This window comes from Bicyclus anynana, chromosome 11 (assembly GCF_947172395.1).
Source record: "Bicyclus anynana chromosome 11, ilBicAnyn1.1, whole genome shotgun sequence".
In the NCBI taxonomy this organism is placed as follows: domain Eukaryota; kingdom Metazoa; phylum Arthropoda; class Insecta; order Lepidoptera; family Nymphalidae; genus Bicyclus; species Bicyclus anynana.
Genome location: NC_069093.1, coordinates 14,807,364 through 14,829,892, shown reverse-complemented (window position 1 = coordinate 14,829,892; position 22,529 = coordinate 14,807,364). Strand labels below are relative to the sequence as shown.

Below are 22,529 nucleotides of genomic sequence, written 5' to 3'. Positions count from 1 at the left end.
TCACAGAAATGTGTGTGAATTGTAAGTGCGCGTTTAGGTACGCGATGTTCACTACTAGAAAAATAATTGTTTAGGTATGTAGATTAAACTAGCTTGTGCCCCTAACTTTAGGGAGAATATTTAAACTAGCAACACCAGATGTTTCTCTGGAGGTTTCGTATTTTAAGATTTAACATTAACAACGATTATATAAATTAATATCATAATAGACTAATTAATAATCAACATTTACCGTTAAAAACATCCTCCATCTTATTTCTTTAGTGTTTGTAAACAGTTTATAAAAATAAAACGCTATTTGAGTAATATTGGCTGAGCTGTCTCGAGAATGTATTTTTTTTTAATTTGTATTTGGAATGACTGCATCAATGCCCTGTTCCGTGTGTTCTATCTGCCTATTTATCTTTAAACTGCAGAGAAGTTTAGAAAAAAGTTACCTTTTTTAGACCTCTAAAAAGCAAGTGAATATTTTTTTACTGCAGGAGCTAAGAGCTTAGATTGAATGAAATAAAAACCAGGAGTATATGGCACAGTTCCAGTTTATTTTTTAATGTTACATGTGCTAGATAAAAAAATAATACAGTCCGATTAGTGAAACTCTTTTAATTTTTAGTCGTGGCGGCCGAGTCGGCCGAGTCGGCCTCCGCCGGCGCCGGCAGGTAATACTAATTATTTTATTACAAATCGATTATTTCCACATTCGTTATACACTCTAAACTTGAAAAACATTATACTTTTTACAATTTTAACAAGCAAATTTAACTTCGACATACTTTGAGCCCACTTTGTTTGGACTTTTTGGTACATAATAATAATATTAATAATTTCGATAAGGTACTTTTAGACGCTAGGGTGTACCGAAAGTGCCTTATTGTATAATTATAATTGAATATAGCTTTATCTATTTATACAAATTGGCGAGACCGGGGCCCCGGTCCGTGGTATCTATACTTTTATCTGGACACAGATGTCTCGGGCGTCGCATTGTGCACGATTTGAACGATTGTCATAAAATTACTGTTTGAAAATATTGTTTTTATAAAAAAAAAAATGTACAGTGAAATTAAAACCTCGAAAAAATTGCCTTTTTACAAGATTTAAATATTTAATAATTTTAAATTTTAACAAAACATCCAGAGACATTATTTTTTTTTTTTTTCTATAATCATGAAGCTTTAATTTCACTGCATTAACAAATGTCAAAATAAGCGTAGTCAATGAGTCGTTGTATACAGAAAAACAGTAAACGGAAGACATTGACATAGAAACAATAGGTTCTGGCAAGAGTGCGTGCGCGCGACTTGGCACCGAGACGATCTTATACGATATCAGTACAACAGCCTCGGGCCCTGATTCTCTATGACTTTGACATTGCATATGGACGTCATTTCTGCAAAACAAATTTAACCTACAAATTCTTTGACGAAGCGAACAAGAGTTATATTTATTTCTGACATTGATTTCGCAACTACTGGGTACCGTATAAATGTTTCTGGTATATAACTTTTTTTTATATTACATTTTATGCCAATTATGACGTCATGAATTAAGCAATGTCAAATGTTACAAAGAATAAAGGCCAAAGGCGAATCTAAGGCACCACCTACACTAGCTTGGCGTAACATACACGCTCGTGGAGATGGTGTCTCAGGAGAATAAATTAATTTATTAAAAATTAATCAATTAAATAATTAAAAAATAAACGAGTTCGACATCGAAGTAAGCGTTCATTACACTATATTTACAATCGGTTAACTTATCAACTAATTAGAAGCATCAACTATGAAAATTTTTTTATCAACATCGAAGGCACATGATTACGCACCCTATTCTCAATATTGTGCAGTGTGGGTGCACTCGTCCCGCGTACTGACTCCACTCGCAGTACACTGCAGTGCACCGGACGCGACAAGCTAAATTATGTCTTAAATTATGCGGAATAAGTACTCTTTTGGAACGACTTGCAGACGCGTCGCTTCGACGATACTCGTTAGAGAAAAATATTTCAAATCAATCTGTTTGGAAATTGAAATTTGAATTTGTTTTCCTTCGATAATTTATTTCTGGTTGATTGATTTAGAAAAAAAATGTTTTTTTTTACATATTTGTAAGGAGAGGAAAGTACAGTATCGTCGAAACACCGCGTCTTGCAAATGTAGACTAGTAATTGTCACTTGCAGCTATTATATTAGGGAACTCAGTCTGATTATCATAATTATAATAAGTTAAAATGTAACAATTCATTCGCTATGCCAACTTATTAAACTTTTACATTTTAAATGTTATAACAAATGAGAAAAATGAGGATTTTAGACAAAGTTATGACCTAAATTGATAGATACTATCATGTTTAGGTTACAAATACTTACATCTAAACTTACTACAGCTCGTGCGGATTAACTTGACACCTGGTTCAAGTGATGTTTGTTTGGTTGTGTTTGGTGACCAGGTATTAAGTTAATGCGCACGAGTAATACTTTAGGATGTCAACGGTCATTTAAATTATATAATATTAAATTAAATTTAACAAACCGACATAGCGAATTTCATATTCGTCTAACGACTGGATAGTGCATGTATTGTAAGAGCTATTCACAGCTGAATAATAAAAACATAACCGACCTGTACACATAATCTACTGTTTCATCATAATTCGTTGAGATCCAGTACAATGGAAGATTTATTGTACAATTTGGATCTGAACATAATAAAATTATAATGTGGAAGATATTGATATATGAAGTACTTATCTATTGGTTGCAACAGTTTTTAATAACCTATTGGTTGGTTTATGTATTGGTGAACTAAAGGAAGACATTTTCTGTGCAAAATTTTTGTTTATATACGTTTTTGTTATTTATTTTGTACGGAATTTGCAGTTATTCTTTATATTCCGTGAATATAACGAATACTTACATATAGGTGAATATAGGTAAATACACGGTTGGATAACAACCTACTTTTTGATGGAATACGATATTCCCTCAAAATGTCGAACTATTTATGCGGTAACGAAACGAATCAAGGCTATTTTGATATATGACTAACAAATAATATATAATATATTATATATAAAATAAACACATATTACAAATAAACAGTTAGCTTAAAATTTATTATACAATAAATGATTCAATGTAGCGTTGTCACAATCAAATGGAATATCATATTCTTTGTCTACGAAAAGGATTAAAAATACTTTAACATTATTTTTAAATCATCTTCCACCTTCACACAGAATGTACAAGTAAAAAAAAATAGTAATGATTTTTAACTATTTTAATTATAAAAAAAGATAGTATATGTTTTAAAAGTTGATTGTTGACTTTTGTCGGTTCATTTCAGTAGAACCGATTTTGTCAAAGGGAATTTGGCTATAGATTTTTTGATTTAACAGTATATACAAAAAATAATACTATTACATCAATATCTTCCACAAATACATAAAACAAATCGTCCATATAACTCCACTTTGAACGCAGATGTCACAAACAGAACACCTCACATTATTCTATGACATTAAGTTACAAATGTACAAACTAAGCAGTCATTCGCGTAACGCTAAGCGCCTTGGAAGCATCGCGTCGCTTCGTTGACGACTGCACGACGAGAGCTACGCTTGTGCGACGCTTCCGTATACACTTGGTGTATTACTGGTATTGCATGTATTTTCACTGGTCTTTGTTTCGAGTCATTTTCTAGATAATTAAAAGTCCGGCCGCTCAGAAATTGCGTTTCTGACACCTGTCAATATCACATTTTTATATTTGTTAATTGATTAACTGTTAATAATTTTAGCCCAAAATTAATACGTTTATTGTAAGTTGGAATAATTAATCCATTTTTAATGTAAATTACTCGCTATTACATTGACATTGACGGGTGTCAGAAACGCAATTTCTGAGCGCAATTAACTATGTGATCTATGCTAATCCTTAGCTCTGGATTCGCCGACTACACGTAGGTCTTTTTCAGAAAACAAAAGTCACCGAACTAGTTTGAATGTAATAGTTTTTCAATTTTCACCAAAAATAATAATAATATACCAACCAAAAGCTCGGTTGACTTTGTCCTCTGAAGGATAAATTAAGCTGTTGCAATAGAGCAAGCTGTTATAATGTTGTATTTTTGTTTTTTTTTTGGTAAGATCCGTTTCATCTTCGTTCTCTGAAGCAACTTCTAGATAGATCACTGGGAAATTGAAGACTGTAATTAATAATTATTATCAAGATTACGCACCTACGAGCGACATACATTTTGTGATGTCACATTAGATATGATAATATCCGCATAGTGTATACGAAAGCAGCACGCAAGCGTACTGGAAGCGTAAAACTGACGCACGTCAACAAAGCGACGCCACGCGACCGGCGGCGCTGTGAGTAAAAACATTGCATACGGCAAAAAATTCACAATAAAAAATAATATATCGTACAGTAGTAAGCGTACTCAACTAGCCCAAGTAAATTAACAAAAAAAAAATAAAGAAATGTCTAATAAAACACTTTGAGGAACAGAATTATACTTTTTACATTGGATCCGCCATATTACTAAGACACTTTACGGATCGAGCTAAAGGAGAATTTAATATTAATAAGTTGTAAATGTAAAATGAAATTAAGCTTTAAGATAAATGAAATAAAGTTCAATTTACGTTGACATTTACATTAGGGATTGAATACAATACAATACTTGTGACAAGGAGAGTTGTTACAACTTAGTTATGACGTCATGAACAGTCAAAACGGTCCTCTTAATGTGGTTGTTATAAAGGAATATGTTTTTTAATAACATAATTTCCTATAACTCGATTCGTAAAGCGTATTGTTATGTATTTAATATTATTTTACAATAAATAATTTACACTATGTATACATAGATCGCCCTAGCACTGCTCTGGTATGACCGAAGTTGAAACTACTTTGGTCTTCTTTTATTTAAACAATATTCGTAAATTGTATGTATAAAGATTTCATTGATTGTAATATAATTATTATTTTATATAAATAATCAGCATTAGTCACTAAAACGGAACTAATTTTATTCATTTACTGGATACAAAAAAAAAATATTTGTCATAAAATTATTCTAATTTGATTTAGAAATACACTGGTTTTAGAAAATAAAGCTTTATTCAGTATTGTTTTTATGCATTAACTATTTATTTATAAATAGTTTAATGAACATAAATTAATAAATTAAATTTATATTGTATATAAAAATTGGCAAACCACATTCAGTAGTCCAAAATCCTATGAAGGCCAAATCTTCGTTATTTTATTACCTAATACTCCAAGCTCTCTAGTTGTCTACTATACCTATGGTATAGGTAGCGCCAAACTTTGAGTCCACTCTGACATTACAATATCAACCCAACTGAAATATATTTTAACCACACGCCTCGTATTTAGATCAGACTCGAAGTTTGGTGCGACGTATAGGAGCATGGGTTGATATACTTTTATCTGTTACAAAACGACGAAGATCTGGCGACCACAGCTCTTGCACTATAAAGCATCGGCGTCATACTAATTCTGTGATCGTTTACACAGCTAACCTCGCTTTGTCATGTTTGTGTTGCAAACATTACCGTTTGCTCCTACACTGGAGAAGATTGTTAAGAGTGTGTATATAGTCACTTTCAGTGGCGTGCACAAGGATTTAAACTGGGGGCAGTACAAAATGTACAAGGAAATTTTCTTCTCCAGTCTTTGCATTTATAAATTGCACGTCACTGGTCACTTGGTATTCGAAACCGCGAATTTAAATTAAGTTTTCAAAAAACATATAATACTGATTCAATTGTCATCATTAATATATAAATATTTATTTGCAAATAATGAAATATAATATTTTTCATTCAAGACGAATGTTACACAGTCAATGTTATCAGACTAGCTTACACATGTTTATTGTAGTAGTCATTTATATATAAATGTACATTGTACATAGCTTTTGTCAGTCAGGGCGACATCTATTTTAAACCTTAATACCTAGTAAATACAAGTGATATTTGCTCACCGCTGCCATCTCACTGAATATGATTGCGATTGCGATTATTATTATTTACAAACGGACATTTTCCTTAATATTACTTTCTGTACAAAGTTTAGATGATTATTAACAATATTTTAAATGAACTATGATAACCCATGCCGGTTTATGATTAGAAACACTCCTTTAAAGTGGGTATTAAGTCAAATCAAAAAGTATTCTGTAAAGTATGACAAGGTCCATAAAATTACATTGTGTACCAAAAATACTATAATTTGATTTAACTTAACACACACACTGTGTTTTAGGATTTCAAAAAAGTGTTATAAACCCCTAAATAGTTAGATGTTTGCCTTTTATTATCACTATCAGTTACATTTTCACTGCATCTACATATTACATATAGTTGGAATTGCACTAAAAACAGTACCCTTATTATGGGATTTAAATATCTTGATATATCGAAACATTGTATATTAGCTTTGTTAAAAAAATCTTAGGTCTTAGATGTATAGTTGTTGTGGTGACCTCGGTACGAGTATCTTCATTAACAAAATGAATTAGTAAAAAAGTCACTTGGTGGTCAAACTAAAAATTTAACATGATATTTCGATAGACGATGTAAATCTCATACAAAGGTTACCGGTTACGCAGTGAATCAAGCGGCAACTGTCAGTGAAACGAGCCGCAATCGTCCATGATGCGAGCCGCAACATTCAATGAAGCGAGCCGCAACTGTGAATGAAGCGAAACGCAACCGTCAATGAATCGACCCGCAAACTTTAGAAGCGAGTCGCTACTGTCAGTGAAACAATCTGCATCCGTCAATGAAGCGAGCCGCAACCGTCAGCAAATTGAGCCGCAACCGTCAGCGAATTGAGTCGCAACTGTCAGTGACGGGAGCCGCAACTGTCAGTGAAGCCAGCCTTAACAGTCAGTGAAGCGAGCCACAACTGTGAGTGAAGCGATCCGCAACTGTCACTGAAGCGAGCCGCAACCGTGAGTGAAGTGAGCCGCAACCGTCAGTGAAGCGAGCCGCAACCGTGAGTGAAGTGAGCCGCAACTGTGAGTGAAGTGAGCCGCAACTGTCAGTGAAGCGAGCCACAACTGTGAGTGAAGTGAGCCGCAACTGTCAGTGAAGCGAGCCACAACTGTGAGTGAAGTGAGCCGCAACTGTCAGTGAAGCGGGCCGCAAGTGTGAGTGAAGTGAGACCGGCACGGGGTGAAGGGAGCGGCTCGCGGCGGTTCACTCGATGCTCTTGACGCGCGCCATCACCTTCCCCTCGAACATGGGCAGCGTGTCGTTGTCGTTGCTGACCTCCTCCTGTATCACGGTGTTGTCCAAGTCTGCGCACTCCGTTTTGAAGAAGTATCTGAAACAAAATATAATTTGGTCAAATTATTTATACAGAAATAGTGTTTTAAACCATTTTTGCATTACTAATATATCTAAATATATGAAACATGACTTAGAGAATCTAAAAATTTCAATATGTTTTTCTGTACCGTATAATTAAATGCAAGTTTTAAAAATAAAAATTAGCTACTTATCAGCATGGCAATTTCAATACAAGTGTGTTTTTTATTAGCCTTCTATCGAGATACTAAAAATTAAAATATGTATGTTGAAAAATGGCTGAGTAAATGGTAAGTCCATAACGACGGGAATAAGTAAAAATCGTAATTTTTAAAACATAGCGATTTTTTGCTTAAAATAATTTTGCAATGGATAGCCACGTATTTATGGGGTGATAGGAAGGATCACTACTTTAAAATTGTTTTCAACAAAAAATTGTTTTTTACAGGTAGACCTGACAAAGATGTACTGATTTCGAAAAAAAAAAATGTTTTTCCATTTAAGAAATATGGATAAACACTACTTCAAAGTGGTTGTTTTGGATGATTTTTGTTTTTTTGTCAACTTTGCTATTTTGTTTCGTAACTTTTTTTGGTTAAGTGTCAGCCTAAACCTATAGTATTATAGTAGTAAGGCTTAAGACATAAAATTTAAAGTAGAAATGAAGGCATTAAATAACATTATCAATTGAATTCCTTGGTGTTGGTAGCATTTTAAATCTTGAGTTTGAGTTAAAATTTTAAAGTGCATCGTCACTTCACGTGAGATCACAGTCAAGGGCTATAAAAAAAACAAATCACCATATTTTAGAATTAACCTATAACCCACCTATAGTTGCCCTTCCTAGGCAGATAGTCCTTGAAGAGGCGCAGCGTGAGGGGAGAGGCGGGCACCTTGAACCGGTAGGGCACGCTCTCGTCCAGGAAACTGACCACCACCACCGTGTGCGCGTCCCCGCTGGCGCCGCTCGACTTACTGCCCGTGCTGCCGCCGGTGGCCGTGCCGCCGCTAATGAAAATAACAAAAATTATTATTAAAAAAAAAGTAAAAAAAAATATACAAAATATAGTTCCCCACTTCTCCTCGACTTCTCCAGGATCCCATCATAAGGTACTGATATGATTAATATGGGACCAACTGCAAGCATACCCTTGTAAACTAAAAAGAATTTTTTTGAAGTTAAAAGTGAAGTAAGTCTAAAGTGACTGACGTAAACATTCTTTTAAAAATAAAAATCAAAGCGCCATCTATGAGCCGCATAACAGCATCACAACAAGTTCACGGACAATTTCGGTTCATTCACAAAATTTTGCCGTTTTCAGTGTGTCCTAGCATAGTGACTGTAAACGCCACAGCGTGGGCAATTTCGTTCACTTATTTCAGATTTTAACACAAAAGTACTGAACTGAATTAAATGGAACCAATCTGGAAGAATACTCTTTCAAACAAAAAAAAAATCAATATTGATTAATAAATGGCGAAGTTATGAGGTAACAAACGTGGGAAAAAAACGAATAAAAAAAACCATACGGGTCGAAATGAGAATCTCCTCTTTTTTTCACATCGGTTAGAAAAGGGATTATTTCAAAGTTCTCTAAGAACGCCATCTACTGGTACTTTAAAATACCCACACTTCTTCACTATGCCTGCAGATGGCAGCACGCATTTTAAAAGCCGCGCCCAATTACAATTATCGTAACGCCTTCACCGATTTACTCCACAAGTCAAGCAGTTTATGCACATAAAGATGCATTTACTTAGTAACTCCGCCGCGCCCTCAGTGGACTGACTGCAGTAGACGTGCAAGTTGATTTACCAAGAGACGCCTTTACGATCGCGACAATGCTTCCCAGGCAACACAAACTCAAACTACACAGCGTCTGCACCGGCAAAGACGAGTTCCCCGATATCTGCCGTCACCCGGACATCTCGGGGGCATCCAGATTGATACAGTCAGGCCTACCTATCCAAACGGCCCTCTAAGCCGAGGCCTGAGTCTCAAAGGATATGCCCTGAGAAAGTTTTACTGTCTATCTGTTCTGCTTCTGCCTTCCTCCAAACCTCCAGTGACGTCAATGAGGTCCTATTCAGGACCCTGAATACCTCTTGGTAAATCAACTTGCACGTCTACTGTAGGCGGTCCACTGAGGGCGCGGCAGAGTTACTGAAGTAAATATGTGCATAAACTGCTTGACTCGTGGAGTAAATCGGTGAAGGCGTTACGATAATTGTAATCGGGCGTGGCTTTTAAAATGCGATACTTACACAATCAGAGAAAATTGGGCGCGCCCGCACGCACAGTGAAAGGTGCGTTATTAAAAGAATAGGATGCGCACAAAAACGTAATGCTGTCATTCGTTCATCGAATTTTACTGTCCATATTTTTGGGTTGGGCCATACTGGCCTATGTATGAAAATTCGATTCTTAAGGAGAAAAAGTGTAAAAGTCTTACCGAGTCCTCTGCTGCTTGTCGCGGCGGCGGTGCTCGTCGCGGTCGGCGGAGGAGCCGCGCGAGGACTCGCGGTAGTTGCGGCGCTCCATGCGCTCCGAGCCCTCGGCGATCCACAGCAGGATGCGCGGCTCCACGCCCGCCGCGCTCGCCGTGCCCTCGCTCACCACCGACACGCCGCTGTCCGTCAGCTCCGTCACCGTCTTCTTGGAGAACGATCTGGAAACGAACAATGAGCATTTCAATCGCTGTACGATGATTGCGTGTTACCTGGTGTTCATTTAGGCGGCGTAAAACTTGCAGATTCCTTATTGTTGCAATACACATTCACAATAATAATAATTGATGTATATATAAATATAAATACTTGTACCTTGCTCACGAAATTACCGCCATGTGGAATGTTGAGTCAACTATAATTCATAATGCAATACACATTCACAACAATAATAATTTATGTATATATAAATATAAATACTTGGACCTTGCTCACGAGATTACCGCCATGTGGAATGTTGAGTCAAGTATTATTGTTCCGATAGTTGTTTCACTCAATAGTCTTATAGCGAGCTTCGACCAACACCTTAAGAAGCTTTCACTTAACTGTTGGATCCAGAGTCGGATACAAAAGGCAGTGATTCTTGAGACGGCGCATATTGTGAGGAGGCCTGACCGCCGGTTGCTTGGGCACTCAAATGTCCCGCAGCGGGAGGGTTGATTTTTTTTATAAATTTTTAATAGTGTTTTTTATTTTATATTTATATTTACATTGTTAAATTAAAAAAAAAAGAACTAATAAATAAATGAGAAAAAAATAATTGATGTGAGTGTGCGTAGTTACCTGCGGGTGACGGAGTGCGGGTGGTGCAGCGAGTCGGGCGGGCCGTCGTAGTGGCCCGAGTCGGCGGACAGCGCGGAGGGCGCGCGCCGCGAGCCGTGCGCGTGTGCGCCGTGCGCGTGCGCGTGTGCGCCGTGCCGCGCGCGCGTGCGCCGCCCGCCCGGCGGGGACGCGCCCGGCGTGCGCTCCGACCACACGCGCGACACGTGCTGATCTGAACGTACCAAAATATTTTTAAAATAGATTTCAAGCCAACAATCAAAAACATTAAACAATCTGATAGAAATGTCATGCATCATTCAGCGAAAAAACAATTCGAATATCATAAATATTATGCTGAAAGGTATACACAATTGAAAGAAACGATTATACGGTCTAAGTAAACTCTATTAACATACAAAAGAATCACCACATATGTGTCGTTAGCTACACAGACCTGAAAGGAGTAAAGCGTCAATGGCACTGCTCGGCTCCCTTCAGTAGTGCATACAAGTGAACGGGCTCTCACCTAGAATATCTTGATCGTTGACGTCGTCGAGCTGCAGTTTCTCCCGGATGGCGGCCGCCACCAGCTGCGGCGGGAGCGCTTGCGCCATCACCTCGTCGCCTTCACCCTGCGGTAAACGAAAACAAACACTTTTTTATCATTACTTGGACTTGCATTGTTTATACACAATTACATGTTGCTTCCACACGTCTACAATTCTGGTAATATCACCACAAAATTACACATCAAAACAGTTTTTCTTCAACTAGAAACTAAAGTACGTTTTTGTTGAGAGTGCCGAGCAAGGCCGACCCGCCCATCCGGCGAACGGAGCAGTCGCTCCAGGCGCCAAACCCTAGAGGGCGCCTAAATGGTAAAGAACGTTGGTCACTCCAGAGTATGGTATGGCCGAGATCTTTACGTTCCATACTTACTTTGCACTCACAATTGGTATAGGTATATATAATTAGGCGCAAACAGGAGAGGCGCTATAATTGGATCTTGCTCCATTCTAAAATTTACTTCAAGCCGGCGTTGGTGCCGAGATTCTCCGCGGAATTCAAAGACAAGAAACAAACTAGTTTGCTCTGGTGCGACCACGCCAACGTCCCGAACCCACCTCCGCCAGCCTCCTCTCGAGGCGCTCCTTGTTCTCCTGCTCGCGCTTGACCCGCTCCAGCTTCTCGATGAGCAGCGGCGCGAACTCGGCCGGCGGCAGCACGCGCAGCTGCTCCGACTGCACGCGCTGCGTCCGCGGTATCATCTGTGCGACATGACTCATATTATAACTGCTTCCATTGTGGATTTATGTCCTCCCTCAGACCAATTATTGTATAGGACCTGCCTCGCTAGACATTACTTTTCTGTCAAAGTATACGATCAACGATCTAATGCGATTATAAAAACTGTCTCTATAGAATCGATGTTAAATAGTTGTAATCGTGTTCGTCGGTTAAAGAGCTCCGTAAAAATAGCTTTTTGTGCAATTGAGTTGTGTAAAAAACGGGCAAAAACCGTACTTTAGTATAAAATATATACCAAATCTAAGCTCGTTTTCTTCAGAAAATGACAATTTTGTTCGTGACTATAAGTGCGTTACAGGTCCTTCTATAATTGGTCTGAGATGTCCTCCCAATAATCCATTAGCATGATGTGAAAGCGCCGAAAGGTCACGATTTTTTAGTCACTTGTAGACTTTTACTACTAGGGATCCCACAAGGGACTTAAAAACACAGTCGAGGAAAACAGTCTCCCCTTGAGACTTGCCGTCTTGCCTGGACATAGGAAGGTTACCACAAGATTATAACATAACCTAAATCAGCCGAAATAATGTGTTTCTGACATTGCCAGATGCTCACACAAAAACAAAATAAACAGTTGGCATAAGCTTGTAACATCGTATCATATTTAATTGTTAATTATATTACGCCAAAATTAATACGTTTATTGTAAATTAACATACGAGTAATTATCGAATTTTTAATGTTATTACTCTTTATTATATTTATCTTTTATTAACCTATTTATAATTTTGCCATACGTCACCCATTCGATCAACGACCTTTCAGAAACGCAATCTCTAAGCGGCCGGACTTTAAGTATGCTTTGGGCAAATTATCACAACTATACTTCAAAAAAGTTGCTATCACTGAAATGGTATATAACTTTATTATTTTTTACTTAGCGATTTAATTTCCTATTAAATGCATTAGTGAATACGACATATCAGTTACCATGGCCGTGTCCTGCTCCTTGTTGATGAGGCTGCGGTCGAGTCCGTACAGGCGCGGCCGGTGGCGCGACTCGCGGCTCTCGCGCGCGCCGCGCATCGACATGCCGTCGCTGGAACACCACCATTACATTTATTTACTTATACATTGATGCGATAAAGAGCCGTGATAGCTCAGTGGATATGAGCTCTGCCTCCGATTTCGGATGGTGGTGGTGGATCCGGTCCGGGGCATGCACCTCCAACTTTTCAGTTGTGTGCATTTTAAGAAATTAAATATTACGTGTCTCAAACGGTGAAGGAAAACATCGTGAGGAAACCTGCATACCAGAGAATTATCTTAATTCTCTGCGTGTGTGAAGTCTGCCAATCCGCATTGGGCCAGCGTGGTGGACTATTGGCCTAACCCCTCTCTTTATGAGAGGCGAGCTCAGAAGTGAGCCGAATATGGGTTGATGACGATGCGATATACTCCTACCATTAGATTATAATCAGCATCGGTGATGATGATGCATACACATACAAGTTCATTACGAACCTCAGGTGACTATTTTTTTTATACATGCCAATGATACTTACAAAAACCTTAGTAGCGTAGTGAAAGCAAGTTTTTGTACTTTTTTAATAGGTTAGTTGACTAGTATCAAATTTTATATAAACAATATTAATTTCGTCTGGTAAATGAAATAGGTCCGAAATATATCGGTATCAATTAATAAAAGTAAAGGATTTCTCAAAAAAAAAAATTTAATTATCACGTACTTTTTAAAATTTTTTAAACGTCAAAAATGCTGTCGTCCATTTTGTGACGTCACTAACACCCTTGATGTACTAAACGTCAAACTAATTGTTAACTAATATTTTTGTCAAACAGTATGTTTGTAAGGGATTTATTGTAGTGACTGACTGAATTGAATTAAAGACTGTCATGGCCGACAGGCGTTTAGGCTCGTATTGCCAAAAACATATTTAAAAACTAAAATTTTCATATAATCACATCTGTGTCAACTAGCCTATCGTGTAAAAGTAAACTTGGATTAAATAGAACTAGTATACGCCCGCGACTTCGTCCGCATGAAATTTAGTTTTACACAAATCCCTAGGGAACCATGGATTTTTCTGGGATGAAAAGTAGCTTATGTGTTAATCCAGAGTAAAATCTATTTCCATTTTAAATTTCAGCCAAATCGGTTCAGTAGTTGCGGCGTTAAAGAATAACAAATATCCATACAAACTATCGCGTTTATAATATTAGTAGGATTGAAAATAGCGCCATCTACTCACGGATTGTGTTTTCTCTTGTTGTCACTAGATGGCGTAAAAGTATATTGGAATTAAAACTGCTGCTATCTAGTTTCCCAAACAAATTCAAGTTTACGTTTACCCGATCGAATTGGTACAAACTTTTACTCAATACACTCAAAGTTTTAAATTTATGGAACTTCAAAACCTAGTAATATTTAGTTGACAGATGATCAGGTTAAGAACTTTTAACTTACTTTATTTACATTGTATTTATCATCATACCACTTATCTGGAAAGTAGTCTCTAAGATTTCTATTGCATTATAGTTTCAAACTAATCTAACACTAATAAAAAATAAAAATAAATGAAGTGCAAATTAAATGGTGTAAAAATTAGTAATTATACAACTAAGCAGTGGGGTACAGCCGAGCGTTTGGCGTTTAAAATGGTAACCAACTAACTCTATACAGATACTTACTGTTGAGTGTGAACAATGACGACACAGCGCACAGTTGGTGTTGTTTCAAATATCATAATATGTTCATTATAGAATGGTTGAGGATGACTGCAATGGTGTTACTATGCCACCTAAGGCTCGTGGCGAATTTTTTGGAGGACCTCTTATAAGAAAAGGATGCACAATCATGTAGAAAATTTCACTTAAAAACTGGCCAATTTTGCTTTGACAGTTTAAGAATTATTGGTAAAGAAAATTTTACCTAAAGGCTTTTAGATATAGTCCAATCCAATATTCAATAAAATTCAGAGCAAATTCAACCTTAAGTATTGAGTTTAAGGTTGAATTTGTAAATGCGACTACATGAATTTGAGTGCTAAGAAGTTGTGTTTGTCACTCATTGAGTGGGGACGTTTATTGGTCGCTGATTGTGCATCCACTTTTTAATAGGATATTGCCGAGGGGGTCCCAGAAAAATCGTGACATTGAAAATTTAAACTGCGAGAAAGTCGTCACATTGACATTTTGAAATTTGGGACCGCGAGCTTGTGTCATTTTGTCAGCTCTGCCACCTTATCCTTACGACACTGGATGAAATCATCCTACATAGAACACACTATAGGCCAAATGTTTGTATTTACTTCAATAGATATTCTATTTCACAATGATGATGTCGATTAGCTTGTATTAATAAGGTATACAGACAGGCATATTCGTGAGTCCAATTAATTTATTAAAATTAAATTACTATCTCAAACCGTTGCAGTAAACAAGTTTCAATATCTTGCGCCTGCTCTAGTCTACGATCCCACTAAGACATAAGATTTCAGGTGTTCTGAGGTTATTTATAATGTCTCAAATCTTTCTGTCTAAAATTTAAAAAATGTGTTTCTTTGCTGATGCTCCTTCAGTTTAGACTTGTTTGTCCTAACACATTACTCATTATGTCAAGATAGAATATCTACAAGTATACCAGACTTCATGTCACAGTGATACTCACACGCTGCTGCCGGAGAGCGACACAGCATCGCTGTCGGTGCGGCCGCTGCTGAGACTGGCGCGCTCCGAGTCCTGGCGCGACGCGGGCGTGTAGCCGGCGTACGACACGTGCGCGCTGTACACGGACCGCTTGCGGTGCCTTTACCACCCGGGCGCGAACGGACATTGGTGTTGGGCACGGGGTTGGGCAAATGTTACGATTGGGCAAGTGTTATGTTATAGTTGGGCAAATGTTATGTAATGTTTGGGCAAATGTTATTTTATGTTTGGGCAAATGTTATTTTTTGTTTGGGCAAATGTTATTTTATGATTGGGCAAATGTTATTTTATGTTTGGGCAAATGTTGTGTTATGACATGTGAAATATATATTTGCATAAATTTTTATGGTAATTCATCAAATAGATTGGCATAATTAAAAAGTGTAACAATGATGATTAATAATAAAAGAGATGTGCAGTCATATTTTGTGTGTTTGTTTGCATGAGAGTTGAGTATGTTTTGGGTGAAGGTAAGGATGAACGGTCAGGTGGTAATTCAGCGTAGGGGCGTGTACAGAATGCGTCGAGCAGCGGGCATGCAGCGGGACACAAACATGGGGGCAAAACAATATAACGGAAAAGATCAGTAAAGCGGCTTAAAACAAACTAAACTAACGACATTGATATACAAACAAGATATACGGTCATAGATCATACATGTGTCTATAATGAATCTTAAAAACGCAGAAATAGGTACACGGACGACTAAGAGAATCTTCGCAGGAAATATTTTACTGCATAAATAAGTGTTCTTTTGAGTTCTGCAATACAAATACAAATGGGTTCTCCCCATAAGCACATTTTATCTAGGAGCATTTTCTTGTTTTTATATCAATGTAAATAAAATTAAACAAAGCGTAAATCTAAGGGAATGTTGTCACATGCATGCAGGGTCACACTTTTAAATTAAAATAACGCTATTCTATTACTATGACTAATATCGCTAGTAAGAACATTCTAATGTGGGGTCACACAATGAATATTGTTAAGTATGGTGTGGCAACAAAGCTGCTAAATTCTTAAAACACTATATTTAAGCAAATAATAATCATTTACGTTAAATGACATTTTCAAAATAAATTAAAACGCTATCCTATTAATAGACGCGCATTGTCTTTCATTCGTTATTCATTTATAGTCATAAATAAGGCTGTCTACTCACGGTGCGACATCCGAATGCAACCGTCGCGTCTGCGTCGCGATTAGCGCGTCGTGCGTGAGTCTTGCGCCCACGGCCGCAGCGCCCACGACCGGCGGACAACCGCCGCCCGCGGACAGCTCCTGGCCTTCGTGGAGCGTGGCGAGACCTCCTCCGCACATCTAGAAGATGAAACGGCCCTTCTATAATAATTTTATTCAAATGTATCAGAGATCATACTTCCTATGCGAAAGTTAAAAATAATACACAATATAATTCTAAAAATTTTCATTGTTAAACTTTAATTCTAAATGGAGAAATAACAAAAATATTTGTAATTTTATCAGCCGGCCCATTGGAGCGCGTGACGTCACGATTGGACAGCATTTAGTATGAGACGTATTTGAGAGGTAATCCTCGGCAGCCGAAAAGAAGTCTCTGTATCTCCGAAAGTAGTTCTCGTAGATACTCTGTTAGTTATATTAAATTGCTCTATTATTTACTACTTTTGTATACAATAAACAAAAAATATCAAATACCCCAATCACGTCTGAGGATATACGTACTTCTCTCGAGTGCGGCGGCGAAGCGTCGGGCGAGGACAGCGGCTGCGTGGCCGCGCTCACGTACGACACGTAGGCGTCCGAGCGCAGGAACGACTGGTACGTCGACTCCGTGATCGCGCGCGTTACCTGCAGGTTGAACCAGTGGCTTATGTTAATTATAAGAAAATAAACCAATAGTTGACATACAAGAAAATCTTTTAGCTTATGGATATACAAGATGTCTTCTATCTCATACAGTAATAAATGACAGAATAGCGCAGAAAGAACAGGGATGATATAAACTGAAAGCTATAACCTATAACAGAGCTACACATCACTGGGCGTTCAAGGTGATAATATGTCTTTTCGCTTCACGATAAATGTGGTTCACGCATGTTTTTTTTGTGGCCCTACTGTTTTATCCTAACGCAATGGGCAAAAAGTATGACATATCGAATAATAAAAGAACTAATAAACAGTTATACCTCCTGCTCCATATTGTCAAAGATGGTCTTCTCGATGTTGATGCCATCTTTGAGGCCCTGCTTCACACGCTGCTTCAGCTCCTCGGGCATCGCTAGCTGAGACTTGCGCAGAAACCTGCACACCACACACATTAGTGAGTTAATTAGCTAGTTATAGGTCATTGCCAAAATTTGGTCATAACGTTTATCACTGAAGGCTGAATATTTAACCAGGAAAACAGTATTATTAATAAGTTATTGAGAACTAGGCACTAGACGGCTAACTAAAGGCACCATTTGATCGTCGCGTACTTGGTCACGATTATCTGGCCACAGACTGGTTTTTGCTTCCAGTTTTAAAATTAGTTACGCGATTTTAATGTAAGAGTTCAGAATAATTAGGTACAGCACAAATGGGTAGTTCACAACCTACCGTGGTCGTCGCCACGAACTTGATCGCAATTGCAGCTTCTGCGATCAATGCAATGCTATCGTGGTCGGCTCGTGCGCGAGGTGTCTTATTCACACACGGGCGAATTTTTGACCTATTCAGTCGTCTGCTAAATGCTAGTAGTAAACAATGACGTACTTGTATATCGCGGAGACGACCTGCCGTATCTTGGCGGGCTCGCTCTCCTGGCGCAGGCCCTGCACGGCGAAGTAGAAGTTGAGCCGGTCCACGTGCAGCCCGCCCGCGCCGCCCACGAACTTGCGGAACAGACGCACGCCCTCCGCGTCCTGCGACACAACTCATCCACTTACAATACACTCACAACGTTCCCTTTACGATCCCGACGATGACATAACGAACGACAATGCTTCCCAGGCAACACAAACACAAGCTACACAGCGTCTTCGCCGGCGAAGACGAGGTCCCCGATATCTGACGTCACCCAGACGTGGGCTTTTTAACTCACGATCTCGGGGGCGCCCGGACTGATACACTCAGGCCAAAACACCCTTCCCGAACGGCCCTCTAAATCGAGGCCCGAGTCTCAGAGGAGACGCCCTTAGAGAGTCGTTCCGCCCATCTACTTGCTTCTGCCTTCGGGCCCCATCAGGCGATGCTTCTGCCCTCACCCAAACCCCCGGTGACGCCGCTGAGGTCCCATAAGGAGCCTACGGCACTTACACAATCAGAAAAAAAAAATCACAACGTTCGTGGAGTGAATGATTATGTGGTGAAAGTCTGACACCTACTGCCGGCTCACATCGCGAACGCTGTGAGTGTATAGCTGGTCTAAAATATTTCACCTTGGCCTATGAATGAACCTCATAAAAAAACACAGAGCGAACGATTATCATTTTTCATCATTCTCAACCTATTTTAATGCCCCACTACAAGGAAATATCTGCCACCTCCATAAGAGGAGATATGAATCTTTGGCCAACCTGCTTGATCATATCAGGAATGAAGATATCAGTAGATAATCCAAAGTGACTGAGCTGTATGTCTCAACCAGTCGCAAAGCTGAAGTGACGAAGTCGGGGCACATATTTTTACGTTATTGTAATATTGATAAGTATTAATTAAGTCTATTATTAACTAACACGTAAAATTAACCTAAAGCTGTTAGCCCTCATAGCTCAATCCTAGTAGAAATATTTCTATAGTTTTTATTCAATTTACTGTAGATGACTTACCAAATTACATTAATTCACATTCAAATTAACATTTTAAAAAGTCAGACGTTTAGAGACTGAAGTACATATTTTGAGTTATCAAAGTGCGGTAGAGAGGCAATACCTATTACTTTATTTATTAATTGAAATACTGTGGTATGTGTAGTAAAATTCAGTAGTAAAGACTGTTCCTTACCTCGAGCAGATGGTGCAAGGTCCTCGCCCAGCGGATGTAGGGCGGCGAGGCGGGCGAGCGCGCGGAGCTGCCCGACGAGCCTTCCGTCTCCTCGCGCCACGACGCCATGCCCGCCCTGCGCACAGACACCCTTCATAAACATATATACAGGTATTTTCAGAATAATAAATGGCTAAAATATGGAAAAAATTATCATTTAACACTTTTAAAGTATTAAATGATAGTAGGTATAAGTAAATACAAGTTATTTTAATTAAATTTATATAAATTTAAAGGGTCAAATAGGGGTTGAAAGTTTATATATTACATATTATAAGTAATGAAGATACAATTACACAATGAGAAATAATTAATAATCAATATGGTAAGATTTATAGTTTATAGTTTATTTATAATACAATACAATTTGTCTGCAAAGACTTACTTAGACAGATGCGGCTGTGCGAATACATGTCTGGCCTGAGATTTACTCTTCTCCTCCCCCGGCGCCGGCGGCAGCGACGACCTGTCTGCAAGCTTGTGCTCCCAACCTGCCCATTACAGAGTGTAACAAATATTAGCCATATTATTTCCCCAATTTAAATTGTATAGACTATGTTAGGAGTGGGTGAATACAACAAAGTCCAACGGATGAAGATCAAACCCATGACCTCTTGATGTGAGTCTGACCCCTTGAGCTTGAGGAGCAATTGATTGATAATTAAAAACTCTAACAGGTCAAATTCTGTACATTGAAGATATTTATTTTTGTTGCATACATACAATTGATACTGAAGCCAAAACAATTTTTTTTTTATTTATTGTGTCGGTCTGCATTTTTTTTGTTGACCGGGCAACACGCTGAAACTACCAAATGGCTTTAAAAAAAACTTGTCACAATTGAGACCATAATACGTAGAAGGTTATAGGTTACTTTTTGTCACGAAAATTAAAACAGAATGGGGTGAAACAGGGGTTGAAAGTTTGTATGGAAAGTCCTTTATATTTAGAAAGAGTTATAATTTTGAAATATAATTATTGGGCTATTTATTATATTATATAAAACATGCGACAGTATAAATAAAAGGGGGTGAAATAGGGGATGAAAGTTTAAACTGCCACGCCGACGAAGAGGCGGTTGTCCGCTAGTGTTTACTAAAATAGTTACCTTGCGGGTGGCCGCCAATAGGAGTGTGGCTCATGGCGCACAGGCCCTGCTCCCACCCGCGCGCTGCATGGCGAGACACTACCTGCAAACGACAAACACCACCATAAGCTCTCCCATAACGAAACATTTGTCTAACAGGTGTTAACACCACAATACCTGTTTCATTACATTGTTATTATGATGGAAAAACTTCACGTGCGTATAGAATGCGCCGAACTTTGAGTCCGCTCTGAACACGAGGCGTATGGTTGGGCAGTACATATCCTGTTACAATAATGATAGCTGCGAGCAGACTCCACCAAGTTATGCGCATACTATTCGAGTGTGTGTGTGTGTATATTTGATGTTCCTTTAACGCCGCAATTATTGAACAGATTTAGCTGAATTGGAATGGAGTTATATTATACCCTGGATTAACATATAGGCCTTATTTTTAGCTTGGAAAATCCATGGCTATTTCGGTATAGCCATTTTTTCCGAGCGGAGACGCTGGCGTGTCCTAATCATTAATTAATCAAACTACATCTGCTTTAGAAATAGGTATGTCAATGACGAATAACTTTATTTTACTTGGATTTCAATTCAACCCTTATGTGGCATAACTGAAAGTAGCTGTGCTAATAGTTTCACTCGAGTAAAGAGTATATAGCCTAACCTAATGTCATAATTTACATAGCCTCTTCAAGGGCTATTTAAAATGAAATAACAAGAATTTTTCAATTTAAGCTAGCACTTTCTAAGACGAATCATATCATCTAATCAAACGCTTCAGCTGCATATAATAAGTATAATTATTAAAGATAAACTACATAATATTAGACATTAATGGCATTTAAAAATCGCAATATTGCATTCCATTTAAAAAACGCATCATAAGGTCGCGTCGTCCGCCCATTCTGTGAGTTTAGAACGCCATCACGAAATACTGCGCGTCAAACTATAAAGACTTAATAAAATATACAGTATGAAGGTAAATTCGTTATTCTTCGATTTCATTACTTTTATTACATTTTTTTGTAGTATTTGGTTTCAGCATGCAAGAATAACATAAAAAGTCAGTCATTACTACAAAAGTTGGTCTTGCAAAGTTAACTTTTTCATTATTTATATGTTGTATAGACAACTAAACTGCTAAATAAAAAAAATTATTTAGTTAAACTCCTAAAGTATTCTTAAATAAATTAAAGAGTACTCCTAGCATTTTTCAACTACACTCAAAGAGAAGTATTTACTTTACCTCTAAGTACATAATAAATTATATATTGTTAATTAATTTAATAATAACATATTGTTTTCTACCTGTAACTTTAACCACAAAGTCAACAAAACTAATAAAATTAATTCAACATTTCATCAATCACTTATAAACAACAGAATCAAACTATCAACAGATTTAAACACTTACATGCAACACCAAAAAAGTGTACATTACAAAACTGAAATATATAACTTTCACGCTTTACAAGTAATCGGGGACGAGGGTCTTCTACCCCTGAACTGACTCACAACTTGTGCCGAAGCCAAAAAAATCAATAGGCCAAACAAAAAGGATCACAGCACCACATTAGAATTGTATATGTAAGAACAAGACGGTAGACCTATTTATCATTGTGTGTTAGAAAGAGACAGTAGGCTGGGACGGAGCAGTGGTTACAAGTCAAGAGTCTCCATCATTGATCGTAGTCGGATGAGAAAAATTTACCAACACAACAGATTTCACACCTTTTTTCTAAACTTGCCAAATCTTTACTCAATAAACACACATTAGGACCCAGTTCAATAACATCCCATATAAAATTTCACAAAAAAAACACACTCGTA

At 37.9% G+C, this 22,529-nt stretch overlaps 1 protein-coding gene across 2 annotated transcripts; it reads right to left on the bottom strand.

Moving 5' to 3' along the window:
* Nucleotides 1-623: 623 nt before the first annotated feature.
* On the bottom strand, nucleotides 624-20,790 carry LOC112050518 (axin; the record flags this gene model as incomplete). 2 transcript variants are annotated; one of them, XM_052884104.1, is given in 15 exon segments in its annotated part: nucleotides 624-7,367; nucleotides 8,180-8,359; nucleotides 9,805-10,020; nucleotides 10,643-10,853; nucleotides 11,148-11,253; nucleotides 11,746-11,889; nucleotides 12,860-12,968; nucleotides 15,558-15,695; nucleotides 16,758-16,915; nucleotides 17,300-17,425; nucleotides 17,764-17,878; nucleotides 18,332-18,480; nucleotides 19,562-19,676; nucleotides 19,986-20,091; nucleotides 20,709-20,790. In XM_052884104.1, coding segments are annotated over 15 exon segments (2,082 nt in total), but the record flags the coding sequence as incomplete, so codon positions are not given.
* Between the last annotated feature and the right edge of the window lie 1,739 nt (nucleotides 20,791-22,529).